General features: G+C 46.7%; 1 protein-coding gene across 1 annotated transcript; it reads left to right on the forward strand.

The window, feature by feature from the left end:
- The first annotated feature begins 8,742 nt into the window (after nucleotides 1–8,742).
- On the forward strand, nucleotides 8,743–13,361 carry LOC125536159 (probable inactive receptor kinase At5g10020). Its single transcript, XM_048699309.1, has 3 exons — nucleotides 8,743–9,834; nucleotides 10,652–12,331; nucleotides 12,576–13,361. The coding sequence occupies exons 1-3, from the start codon at nucleotides 8,907–8,909 to the stop codon at nucleotides 13,154–13,156; spliced, it is 3,189 nt and encodes a 1,062-aa protein (XP_048555266.1). The 5' UTR covers nucleotides 8,743–8,906; the 3' UTR covers nucleotides 13,157–13,361.
- The last annotated feature ends 846 nt before the right edge of the window (nucleotides 13,362–14,207 follow it).

Here is a 14,207-nt window from a genome sequence, read left to right on the forward strand (position 1 = left end):
ACTACGACTGAACACATGTGATAATTCAAAAAAAAAGTTAATTGCCTGCAAGGAATAGAACCCGGGACCTTGCAACAACTTACTACGTCACTAGCCTCAGTAAGACCTGCCATTTCATGTCTAAGATGGCATCCGAGTTTATATGAACTATCAGCTGCGATAGATCAACTTATTTTCAAATTTCGAAAGTGATTTTTTTTCGAAAAATTATATATTTTCTGCAACACCAACATTTTTTAAGAAATATGAAAAAAAATTGAATAACTAAATATTGTTTGAATTTACAAACTTTTTTTTAGAAATGTGAACTTTTTTAAACAGAAAAAGAGTTGAAAACATGATTTTTTTTAAAAATAACTAACAAATTTTCCAAATCGTGAATATTTTTTGTATTTGCAAACAAATTTTGAAAACATAGTTTTTTTGAATTTGTGAACAAATTTTGAAAGCTGAAACATCATTTGAAATTCCTAATTTTTTTCGTAGATTTATGAGAAAAAAATGCAACCATTTTCTAGATTCCTAGAACTTTTTTTGAATTTCAGAACCAATTTTCAAAACATGAACAATTTTCAAATTCGTGAACAAAATTAGAAACTAGGAACTTTTTTTGAATTTCAGAACCAATTTACAAAACATGAACAATTTTCAAATTCATGAACAAAATTAGAAACTAGGAACATTTTTTGAAGTCCTCGAACATTTTTTGAATTTGCGAACAAATTTCCAAACATGAACATTTTTAAAATTTGCAAACAAAATTTTGAAAATGGGAACATTTTTTGATTTTCCCTAAAATTGTTGGGGTTTGTGAACAAAAATTTAAAATCTGCACATTTTTAAAATTTCTGAAGATTTGTTGAAAAAGAAAAAAAATGAAAAACAAAATAAGAATGGAACGGAAATAAAATGATAAATAGAAAAGGGGAAATAAACATAAAAATAAATAGGAAAATCGGTTCAGATAACCTTCTAGATGGTTCCCAAAACCGATAAGACCAGCCAGGAACCTGCTAGAAGGTTCCTAAAACCGAATGTAATAGATCACATAACTGGGTCGGTCCAGTGCACTTGATCCCTATGCGTTTACTCGACATTATGATGCAATGAGTGTTGGGATTTCCTGCAAAAGCCTCTCCATGACTCCCTCCAGATTGCAAAGTTGGTATTCATGTTGCTTTTGGCATTCCCTATAGCTATTTTTGGCCCAAATTCATCATCAGCTCTTTTTATAGGCGAAAAATTCGTAGTTAAGGGTTTAGGAACGAGGAAAGCCCATTTTATTTCCCTTGAAGCACAAGCCCACGTTTGTTCTTCAAGGCTAAGCCCAAGCCCATTATGTACCCCTTTTTGAAGACCATCTCTTCTCACTCTAACACCGACCGACCCGGTTGCCTTTCTTTTCCACAAGCCCCCTGTAATCATGTACGGTTGCTGATTCGCCACACTAGAGCGCAAGATAGTTCTAAATGTCATGAACAATCCCGCTCATGCTTGGCGGGTCAATCACGAATAAGTTTTGACGCTCATTCACAGAAACCAACTTTATTCATAAGGCCTTGTTCGGCTAAATCTACTTCGAAGGGGATTGAAGAGGAATGGATAGATATTTGAACTGAACAACCCGCATGGGGGGGAGGGGGTCTTGGAAGTAGGAGGCACATGGCAAAAGGCTATAGTGTCACTTTAAAATGTTGGGAGCTAATTCAAAACAACTTTTGGAAGCATTTGCTCCGGGTGACGAAAATGATGTTTCCTAATGTCAAAAACTTTTCAATTTCTAGCTCGGTGCACATGTCCATGTCCTCTCTTTTTGTAGAAAAGGATGTCCATGTCCTCTCTGCACATCTAAATTTTCTCATGAAAAAGATAGTTCATGTGTCTTGTGTAACGAAAAAAAGGTGCTCTGGAAAACGGCTTTTAGGGCACTGATTTTTGTTGTTCTCGCTCAGGACACAATAGGTAGGTGTCTTTATGATGAAACTTGCCGAGCATGCAAAACACATAGACATGAACAATGCAGAAAATATTTTTAAAGTATTTTATTTTAACATTTTTATTGTTCACACCAGAAATGTATATATAGTCCACGGTCAAAATGCCGTCACTTGGCATTCATGTTAGGTGAGGCAGTTCTCGGCACAGATATTACCGACCAATAAATAAGTATCTGCGAACCAACCTGTGCTTGGATGGTTAGAGGGACTGTGGTATCCCCAGTCCACCAGGGTTCAAATCCTGGTGCTCTCATTTATTCCTGGGTTTATTTCAGGATTTCCGACGATGCTTATTCAGTGGGTGAGTTTATGTGTGTGTATATGAGCACTTGTGTCTGTACTGATGTTAAAAAAAATAAAGAAGTATCTTACCCTCAGGAATAAAATGTACTGCCGTTTTTTTTCCTTGAAAAATGAATCGGGCTTGGCTATAAAGACATAACGGAACAAAACAAAACAAAACATGATGCAACAAATAATGTACCGGTGCTGATGCATAGTTTGACAGGTGTACGTACGTGAGGAGCCTCTCTCCCCCCCGTCCCCGTTGATCGATCTCTCTCTGCCCCGATCACATGCGAGCTTATCCCCTGGCAGGCATGCCAGGAGGGCGCGCAAGCATGCATGATTGTATCAGCCCATCATGTGCCATGCATGCATACGGATTGAACATTTGAACGGCCTCCGTCCCACCTCGCGCTAACAGAACTTCCGATAGTTTATTCCATTGGCTTGCCTTAATTAACCGGCCACTCCTTCCCTCCTAGCCCCCTATGTCGCCAACCCTACACACGCACCCCATGTAACCAGCGATCCAGCATCATTCTGCACGAAAAGGCAGCGTGGCTTCGATCCGTATCGATTTCAGCCGGACCGATCGGTCGGTCGTGATCCTCCCATGTTGCTCTATTACTACATGCAGTCTAGCTCGATCACCTACAATAACATCACGTAGCGATAAGGCGATAACATGGGCGCGAAGCAGAGGTCAAGAAAGAAACATGAAGGGGCTGGGAAAGATCGAGAAGAACAGGGAAATGCCATGATATGATATGATCACAAGCAACCTACGCGGTCCTGGAGTGAGTCCATGGACGGATATTTTTTGCTCACAGGCAATGCAAGCACGAGCACCCGTGGGGATGGGCTTTGTGTTGCGGCGATCGATCGTGTCGCTGCTCTGCGGCAAGCGTCGTGTCGCTGTGGCCTACTACCCCTGGCGCATGCCACAGTGGCCGCCTTGAATGGCATGGCATCCTGGCCGCGCGCACATGGCGCGCGTCCGCCACGGGAGACATGCCTACGTAGTACGTACCGCCATGCATCGCGTTGGTACCTCTGTTCTCGATCCCTGCGCCTGTTCTTCTGATTGTCTGGATCCGCCTGTGCCCAGATTTGTGTGCCTGCCACTGCCAGTGCCGGCCAGCTGGTTGGTCTTATAAACTGATACGATACGGTTTTGATCCTTGGCTACGGAGAGTTAATTGCAGGTACTACGTGCGAGCTCATACAATGCAATTATATATGCAATGTGTGGAGCAGATCTGCTTGCCCAAAACCGAAAAATCCTTCCTCTGAACGGGGGAGCGGTTGAGCGTTTGACCGGCGGATACGATCGGCTATCCATCATGCTCCACGAGATCGATGGACCAGATCACACACACACCTACTGTTCAAAGCGAGATCACATCAATTTGCAGGTGCACCATTTGTCCATTACCGCATTTATATAGAATTAGTTTAACTGAACCAACCTCTTGCAGTTGCAGGCCGGTACAGTGCGAGCTAACGTAGTGGAATTAATCGGGATGTGACGGGAGAGTGGGCTAGATCGACGAGGCGACAGAATATAGTACACTACCACACTATACCTTGAAACTGAAGACAAGTTCGCGCAGTCGTCGTCGCATTCGGACAGTATACTATACAGTATACACACATGTTCCCACCGGCGACCGAACCGCACCGGACGACAGAGGAGGAGACGCGGCGTGCGCTGTAACCCGCATGTGTTACACCTCTGTAAAGCGTATGCCGCCACGGCCACGGAACGGAACGCGACGGCCGAAGGAGCCCCGGCCACGGCGGTGGTCTCTCCGGCCCTCCGTCCCATCCTCCCAAGAGGCATATTCTATGGCCGGCCGCCGGAAACCACTTGTTTTTGCCTAGCCAGCTGAGAGAGGCGAGGCTCGCTTTCTGCAGCTGAGATCACTCCCCACCCCAGCCCTTTCTCTGCGCCCGGCGGTGGGAGGCCTTTTGGAAAGCAAATTTGCTGCTCACTGCAGTCTCTCTCGGCTCTGCTGGCTGGCTCAGTCTTCAGAGATCTTTATCCTCGGCCACCCTTATCCTTCTGACATTCCTGGCCCATACATACGTACATCCTCCCTCTCTTTGCAGGCTAGCTAGAGGGCCCTTTTTTTTTTGCCCTTTGCCTTTTTCCTCCTCCTAGTAGTGGACACAACGGACTGTCAGCCTCAGGGGCCCACCAGAAAACACGCAGGAAAACACACAACTATCAAATGTTTCCACCATCAATTGCTCATTTGCTTGCACACAAAACACTCTTCTTTCTCTATCCCTCTCTCTCTCTCCCTCTCTCTGATGTTTTTATTTTACGGCAGTACTCCATCACATCACATGCTGTCGTCCTTAACCCCATCCGCCGGGTAATCATTCAGGTTAAGTCCCTGCTCAAGCAACGCTAGATAGGCAGACAATTATACGCGGGCACTGCCTTGAACAGTGAGCAACCGAGCGCGGTACCGTACGCACTGTACGTGACATCACGCCGTGTGTTATTTGTCTGCAAAAGACGCACGGCGAGGCATCATGGCGCCCGGTGGCGACGCAGCTTTACCGGGTGTTTTCAAACCCAAGCAAGCTTTGCTCCATCTCATCTCCCTTTGACACTGGTCATCGAGTTAAGGACAGCGACCATGCAGCTTTAGCCGTCTAGCTAATAGTACTATACACAATCGGTTATTTTTGCAGTGAAAGCGTTTTCTATGTGTCTGCCTGCCTAACCCATGTCCTTGCAATCCTTCTCCCCATGAAACATAAAAAAGTGAAGAATGTTGTACATCTTACTTGACTCGATGCTACATATAGGTAATGCAGCGTGCGAGAGAATGAAGAGCTTTTCTGTAAAAAAGAAAACAGTGCAAAGATGTACTAGTATGTGGGAATGTATCCTGTGCACCCACACTTGTGATGCTCCAGTGCACCGGATGCCGTGGAACATTTTTAAAAATATGAAAAAAAAATCTAACACATTGACACAAACATCAATGTATCTTGTCACAAAATTTGAAACATTCTTTATGATACAAAATAAAGGAGTTTTTGAGATTAATGTGATAGTTGGTCAAATCCAAAGCCCAACTTATGTTATGTATTGTTCGGTGTTGAATTTGTCGTTTTTGTTTTTCGAGCTATGTTTCGGATTCTGACTTGAAATTTTATGACAATCTACATTGTTGTTGTGTGAATGTGCTGGATTTTTTTTCCAGGATTTTTTGAACATTTTGAAATATGCAACGTGAATTCGGTGCACCGAGAGCATCAAAAGCACCGGCGCATCAGATATTCTCCCACTAGTATGTGGCATAGAATTGGCAGACAAACCGGGGTGTTTGATTTCCACCAAACGTGCACAGAATAATTTACGGGCGGATTTTCGCAAAAAAAAGAAAGAATAACCACAGAGGCTTAATCGGCTGATTTGATCTGGTATTCAAGATCAAGAGGGCAAAAGCACTGCTATTAATAATACTAATAAAAAACATTTCTATTTTTCCATTCAGATAATAACGAGAGAGCAAAATAAGATGGAGGTGGACATGGCATGATTCGGCAGAGTAAAATGAGGCCTTTACTCTTGGGACTTTTTTTCTTCCCTTTTTCAAATGCTCAAATCAATACCGGCCATTATTCGTGCCAAGAATACTGCATGGTCCAGCTTATATAATTTAGAATATAGTACTGGACATTTTCTGTTGCTGTCTAACGCGGTGCATGCGTGTCAAATGTTTTACTCGGTTTGGTCTGGTAACAGCTCATCCATCCCGCCGGTGGCCTGGCCACTACTAATCTCTACTACTCGGTTTTCTTGATTCTCCGGCGCCGACGACGAAACAATACTTACTTAATAACCCGGCACAAATCAGCAGCACAGCTGCCAAGCATACGCATGTTCCAAACCAACTGACCACCGTCGCGTTGCACCGATGACAAAAAAAATCTGTTACCACCTAACCACGCAGCGAAACTTCCTAAGCACTCCACAGTCTCGCAGAGATGACACAAGGGAATCAAATGTGTGTGCATATGCGCCTGAAATTAATTTCAAAAAAATTAACAATTGATTTGTAAATATCATGCTTAATCCTCACGAAAATCCACTCTTTCTGCGTTTCCGCATCCCGCGCGGGCGGCGCATAATGAATGCGGCCATGAGCCGGATCAGATTAAGTAATCGTCGAGGACAGCCACCAGGCTGCCCCCAACACATGGCCGGATGCTGATTGCTGCGAGTTAAGCATGGTCGTTATTTCACTGATATCATCACGCAAAATTCCATGCAGGATTTCATTTTCCAGCTCAGGATTCGGGACGGAGGGATATTTGACTTGTGCAGTCAGGCCCAATCATGCCATTGCCGGCTGGCCCCCTCTACGAAACGAAACCGGAGCCATATCCCCTGGCCTGCCGTGACCTAGCGCTGATTAAGCTTCACGTTCTTCCATTTTTTTTCTTCTTTCCCATCCCGCTCGTATGTAGCATCCTTTTTGGCACCACTGGCGTCTCCGTCATGGACAACTCGGACCTCGATGGCGAGAAACTCCAAGCCCCGAACGAAGCCCGTCGCTCTCCCGGATCGGCTGGTTAGCGCGGCGCGCTGGGTCATTTTCATAGCCCTGTTTCCTCCTAACAACAGGCATTCCGGATCAAATAATCTCCCACCGTCTCACGGAGTACTGCTATCAACATTTATTTCCTCATTTCCCCTCCATTCTTAATAAAGCATGAAAGAGTCGTGTTAAATATGTGCCTTTTTTTTAACAAGAAACCTAGCCAACATGGACCGAGAAAGCTAAGAACTCAGGACAAACGTCCTCAGAAATCACTGCTTTTTTATTCTTTTTGCATCGTCAGGGAGGCAGGAGAAACATGTTGTCCTGTAAATCGGCGGTGTTATTAAGCCTTCGCTTCGGATGCGCGCGAGGGATAAAAACTCTCCCCCTGATCTACTCCACCTGGGAGGGAGTAGTACGCAAAGTTTATCATTGGACATGTGGACAGGCTCCTGAATCTAAGCTCCGTGTCTTGCTAAAACTGAAAGGTACTACTGCTGAAATGAATACTAGTGCTACTACTACTGCACTCCAACTCCCGCTGTTATTTAGCATCATGCCATGCCATCATTCACGTTGATTTTGCTTGTAAACTTCTGTTGTGTTGTTTCTGAATTTTTTATCTACTGTACTAGCCTGCTCTGCTGTTGTTGAGTGGTCTGACGAAAGCATGGGATGGCAGAAAAAAAGGAAGAGGGCATGGAAAGAAGGCGAGGGCAGCGCAGGTGAGCTGGAGGAAAGGGGTCAAAGTCTGAAACAGCCTCGCCTCGCCTAGGGGCATGTGGGGCGTTTGCTTTCCTACCAGTACCCGGTGTCTGCACACATCATTTGCCTAGATTCCTTTTTATTTCTTTCTCTCTTCCTCTTTTGCTATCTTGATTTGGGAGACCATTATTATTTTTCCGCCTTCTTGATTGTTTACAACTTGGCTGATGTTTTCTATGCTACAACATGATTCTGTTTTCTTTTCTTTTCTTGAATATACAGGTGCCACATGAAAAGGTAAACTGAGGATGAAGATTTCTTCTTCTACTTTATTTATGCGTCCTATTTTGTTGAATTGAGGTTTCGGATTGTAATGAGTGTGACATGTGATTTGGTGCCATCCATTTATAACCAAATTTGTTTCCAAGCGCTTTCCACATTCCTAGCATTTGTGTTGACATCATGTGATGCACCTTGTCTTCCAACTACAGGTCACCCTGCATCCTATGTAATCTTTTCATGGCCCAACCCATTGCCATCCAGCAGTAAAAACTGGATGTAAAACACATGAAACAAGCACATGAAGAAAACTAGCAGCTACCACAAAAACAGGTCCATCTTATAACCTTTTTAGGTTAGAAAACCTCATTATACAAGTTGCTATACCACTAGCTGCAAAAGTGCCAAGCACTAGACTAATACTCCCTCAGTTCCTAAATATAATTTTTTATAGAGATTTCATTATGGACCACATACAGAGCAAAATGAGTAAATCTACACTCCAAAACGCATCTATACCCTCCGTCCCAAAATTCTTGTCTTGTATTTGTTTAGATACGGATGTACCTAATACTAAAACATGACTTGATACATCCGTATTTAGACAAATGTAAGACAAGAATTTTAGGAAGGAGGAAGTACATCCGTACGTGGTTCATAGTGAAATCTCTACAAAGACTTATATTTAGGAACGGAGGGAGTACAAGATAAGCACCGCATAATCCACATCCATAAGAGTAGGAATGATTCTATACTATAGTTTGCACAGTGACAGAGAAGTAAACAGCGGGTCACAGCTAAGGTAAACACCAGCAACAGAGCAACCACTTGTAACTTTCCAGTCTGTACCGGACGCCTCTCTCCCCTCTCGCCGTTATTATTACCATCCATCCCCTCCCGTTTCCAAAAATTTGGCCTTTCTCAGAGCACATCTCCTCCACCCCCCAGACCTCTCCCACACCCACGCGCAGGCGCTCCAGCCCCCCCCGCCCTCCAATGGCCGCCGCTGCCGCCCCCCGCCGCTGCTCCCAGCCCTAACCCTAGCCGCAGCCTGTCTCCACAGCCCGCATCCATGGCCGCGCTCCACGTTTTCCTGCTTCTGCTGGTGCTTGGCGGCGGCGGCGCCAGGGGCGACGACGTGTCCGCGCTGCTCGAGTTCAAGAAGGGCATCTCGGACCGGCGGCGCGACCCGGTGCTGGGATCCTGGTCGCGGCCGGACGCGCCCGAGGCCGGCGCCGGCGGGGGCGCGTGCCCGGCCCGCTGGCGCGGCGTGGTGTGCGACGGCGGCGCCGTCGTCGCCGTCGCGCTCGACGGCCTCGGCCTCGCCGGGGAGCTCAAGGTGGGCACGCTCGCCGGCATGCGCGGCCTGCAGAACCTCTCCCTCGCCGGCAACGCCTTCTCCGGCCGCCTGCCCCCCGCCATCGGCTACCTCTCCTCGCTGCGCCACCTCGACCTCTCCGGCAACCGCTTCTACGGGCCCATCCCGGGCCGCCTCGCCGACCTCTCCGGCCTCGTCCACCTCAACCTCTCCTACAACAACTTCACCTCCGGCTTCCCCACCGATGGGATCCGGGAGCTGCAGAACCTGCGCCGCATCGACCTCCGCCGCAACTCCTTCTGGGGCAATGTCAGCGATCTGCTCGCCGAGCTCCGCAACGCCGAGCACATTGATCTCAGCGACAACCAGTTCACCGGGGCCGTCGATTTGGAGCTCGCCAGCCTGACCAGCATCGGGAACACGGCCAGGTACATGAACCTCAGCCACAACAGGCTGGCCGGCGGCTTCTTCAGGAGCGAGACGGTGGGGGCGTTCAAGAACCTGGAGGTCCTTGATTTGAGCAACACCGGGATTGCTGGGATGGTTCCGAGGCTCGATTCGTGGTTCTCGCTCTCCGTCTTCAGGGTGGCTGGTAATGGCCTCTTTGGGATGATGCCTGAGACGCTCCTGCATAATTCGATGCGGCTTCTCGAGGTCGATCTCAGCCGGAATGGCTTCTCAGGTATCTCATCCTTTCCCTAGTCAATGAATGAACACATATATTGTTGAATTTTCACGATCTACTAGTAGTGTGAATCTTAACCCAAGCTGGAATAGTGGTGATGTTGGCTCCCTGCTCCTTGAGCTTTGGATGCCTTGCCAATGTTGATGGCCAGTGAGCTCCCACAATGTTGTTGTACTTGGATCACAAGCACCTAGTTAGGTGCTTAGCATTGGTGGCATTCACAACGCAAATGTTCCTAATGCTGGCAAATTCCTCGTGCGCAGATTCTTTGCTGCATCTTGAATCTGGACATGTCTGTTTGCTTGGAGGATTCCATTAGCACACCAAACATTTGGCTCTCGTGTGAATTTCGCATGTCGTTTTCTGCCAAAGAATTTGTCGCGACTCGGAAAATCATGGCATTTGCATTTCCATGCTGATGATCAGCAACCGTCTGCTCGCATGCATGACTAGCCTATAGCTTATTTTAGCCTCTTCTTTTGGTCTTTTTCGCGCAGGGGTCTACAAGATGTCATCCTAGCAATAAATTTTATAGAAGTGTGTAACTGTTTGACTCTTGCATGCTCAAGAGGAATTTGTCATGTTGACACTTTGTTTCTTCCGTGCTAGACTTGTTCCTGCATCTATTCTAACTAAGTAGCTAATATGACTTTATGCAATGCGACTATTTTCAGTGCTATCACAACAGATCATATGCTATTGAAAATATATAAGGACAGCTTTCGTGACTAGTGAGCATGCAGTAGTTTGGAGCTTTGAATAATTGCCATATGTCTACAGCTGTAATTGACTTGTGTGCCTTGTAATTTTGCAGGATCAATGCCAGTTGTGAACTCTACGACTTTGAAAATGTTGAATCTCTCTTCAAATGTGCTATCAGGTTCATTACCAGCCACTGTTGGCAAGTGTGTCTCAGTTGATCTGAGTGGGAACCTGCTTTCTGGGGAATTAGCTATTTTGCGTTCTTGGGATGGCATAGTGGAGGTGATTGACTTGAGTTCAAACAAGCTGGAGGGGAGCTACCCGAATGATGCCCCTCAGTTTCAGAACTTAGTTACCCTGAAGTTGCGGAACAATTCGTTGAAGGGATCTGTCCCTTCAGTGTTGGGAACCTATCAAAAGCTATCTTTCCTTGATCTCAGTTTGAATGCACTTGGTGGCCCTGTTTTGCCTGTTTTTATTCTGTCGCCTACTCTTACAGTGTTGAACCTTTCTGGAAACAACTTCTCTGGGACTATTCCATTTCAGAGCCCTCATTCAACAGAGTCCATAATGCTATCTTCTCAACCTTCTCTCAAGATTGTTGATTTGTCCAGCAATTCTTTATCTGGTCAGTTGCCACCAGAAATTTCTAACCTGCAAAGACTTGAGTCCCTTACTCTTGCGATGAACGAGTTGTCTGGCGAGATACCAGATGAGATAAACAAGCTTCAAGGATTGGAGTATCTTGATCTATCTCACAATCACTTAAGTGGCAGAATTCCTGATATGCCTCAGGCTGATTTGAAGATGTTCAATGTATCTTACAATGATCTACGAGGAACTATTCCTAAAAGTCTTGAGAAGTTTCCCATAACTTGCTTTAGACCCGGAAATGACTTTCTAATTTTCCCAGATGGTCTGCCTGCTCCAAACAATGGCGATGGTGGACTTGCACAGAGTCGAGCGTCTCAATCTCATGGACATAAGGCTGGTGTTAAAGTTGCAGTCATCGTTGGCTGCATTGGAGGTGTCTTGCTCGTGATCTTCATAGTATTGGCAATCTATGTGGTAAGGTCTCAAGAGCTTTGTGGAAGAAACGGATTTAGAGGCCAGATTACGCTCAGAGATCTAAAGCTCGGGAAATTAAGCCGTCCAAATTTGTTCAAGAATCAAAAAGATAATGTCATTCCAACGAAGACAAGTTTCTCAAATGACCATCTCTTAACAGCTGCAGCTCGATCAATGTCTGCTCAGAAAGAGCTATTGGCTGAGGCTGCTGTTGAATATGGATATGCTGATCCAAAGGAAGTCGTCGAATCTACAAGCTCTGGTGTGACTGAGACCTCAGCTGCAGCATCTGTTCGGGAGTCTTCTCCTCGGTCTGCGTTGCCATCATCACCACATTTTCTTGATTCTAGATTCCATGAGGAACCTGTGACTTTTGAAGTGTATTCACCAGACCGGTTGGTTGGAGAGTTGATTTTCCTAGACAACACCTTAGTTTTCACAGCTGAAGACCTGTCCCGTGCTCCAGCAGAGGTTCTTGGAAGGAGCAGTCATGGTACAACGTACAAGGCAGCACTACAAAGCGGGCATGTCCTGACAGTGAAATGGTTGCGTGTTGGTCTTGTAAAGCATAAAAAGGAGTTCACTAAGGAGATAAAAAGGATTGGCACCATCAAGCATCCGAATATAATTTCATGGAGAGCGTTCTATTGGGGGCCAAAGGAGCAAGAAAGATTAATTATTTCTGACTATGTCAATGGCGATAGCTTGGCACTATACCTTTATGGTAACTATCTCATGCTCATTTCCTTTTGAATCCGCAACCTTTGGAATTATTCCTTGTTTTAGGCCGGTATACTTTGCTTGCTTGCAATGAAATATTCACTCATCATCTCTGAAATTGTTCCTGCTACTATTTGTTCATATTATCATTGGATCTGCGGCATGTAATTCCCAATTCATTCATTTCTGCATACCAAACATATTCTTCTGTAATTAGTTACTGAAAATATGACCTTGCCCCTGTGCAGAGTCGACTCCTAGAAGATACTCGCGCCTGTCAGTCTGTCAACGGCTCAAGATTGCAATTGATCTGGCCCGTTGCCTCCAGTTCCTACACCATGAGAAGGGCCTGCCTCATGGCAACCTGAAGCCCACTAATATATTCCTGACCGGTCCTGACCTCTCTCCGAAGCTGGTTGATTACTGCCTCCATCGGTTCACGACTCCAAGCGGTATTGCCGAGCAAATACTGAACTTAGGAGCATTGGGGTACCGAGCCCCAGAGCTGGCAAACACGGCCAAGCCCATGCCGTCGTTCAAGGGCGATGTGTATGCGTTTGGCGTGGTCGTCCTGGAGATGTTGACGCGGAAAAGCGCGGGGGACATCATCTCGGGGCAATCCGGTGCGGTGGACCTGACGGACTGGGTTCAGATGTGCAACAGGGAAGGGCGGGGGACTGACTGCTTCGACCGGGACATCGCCGGGTTGGAAGAGTCGCCGAGGGTGATGGACGAGCTGCTCGCCATCTCCCTCCGGTGCATTCTTCCTGTAAATGAGAGGCCTAACATGAAGACTGTCTGCGACGATTTGTGCACCATAACAGCGTGAGCTTCCCCGCGTTTTTTCTTTCTTTCATCAGTTCACCAGTGTACATGTAACCGATTTTTCTCGTCGTCGTCGTGGTGCATCCCAAATCTTTTTTCTGTGGGTTTTCCAGAGCCCTGTAGCCAGGGTTTGTTTGATTGGTGACTCTTAGTGTAAAAAGAGGATTTGATCCCGCCCGTCCATTGATTGATTGATACCATTGCCATCTTGTCTTCTCCTTCCTTCCCCAGTTGGGGCACCCCAGCATGTTGCCTGTTGGTATCCTCCCGTCAATTTTTTTTTGTTTTTGTGCAGAATCGGATCCTGTGATGATCTGTGAAGTGCAGAGTGCTGTCCATGTACCCAGCACAGTTGCTGCTGCAGCTGCATGTGTTGATCTTCTCTTTCTTGTGTGAAGTTACTCTGGTCTGGCTGGCCTTTGGGTTTAAACAAGGCACATGGTGGTGGTCTGGGGCGGCTACAGCTTGTGCTTGATGCCTAGTGCCCTCTGTAGCAACCAAACTGGCGCATGATTTATTGCGTTGGCACCGGCCCGTCGCCTCTGCGGCGCTTCAATGTTCGCTGTGGAGAGACAGGCAGCGCCATGTTCTCTTCTCCCAGGCCGGTGTGCTGTCTGATCAAACCGTCGACAGCAGCCGTGCGGCGGCGAGCTAGCCCGGTAGACGGCGGTGGTGCCGCCGCCGTAGGTGCTCGGAACCGCCACTGGAGTTGTCGTTGTCGTCGGACGGTGAAACCGGCGGCGGACGGACAGGTGGGGGTTGTGAGGTTTGGCTCCGAATCGAGCATTTGGAGGAAGATTTTAGTCCTTGGATTGGATCGTTGGAGGAGGAGGTGATCAGGGTCATGGGGCCGGGCATGAATGATTTTGCTTCGGAAAATTCAGAAGGCCTGCTGTGGTCCTCTGTCCGCACACCACATGGGAATGGGATGGAATGCGCAGATGCTACTGCTGGTGATTGGCTGATCGCCCGCTTATTAGCTGCTGAAATTCGAATCCGTTGCGTGCGAAGGTTCGGCTGGGTCGATTTGATTGATGGCTCTGTCGATGCAGGGG

Source organism: Triticum urartu, chromosome 2 (assembly GCF_003073215.2).
Source record: "Triticum urartu cultivar G1812 chromosome 2, Tu2.1, whole genome shotgun sequence".
Lineage (NCBI taxonomy): Eukaryota > Viridiplantae > Streptophyta > Magnoliopsida > Poales > Poaceae > Triticum > Triticum urartu.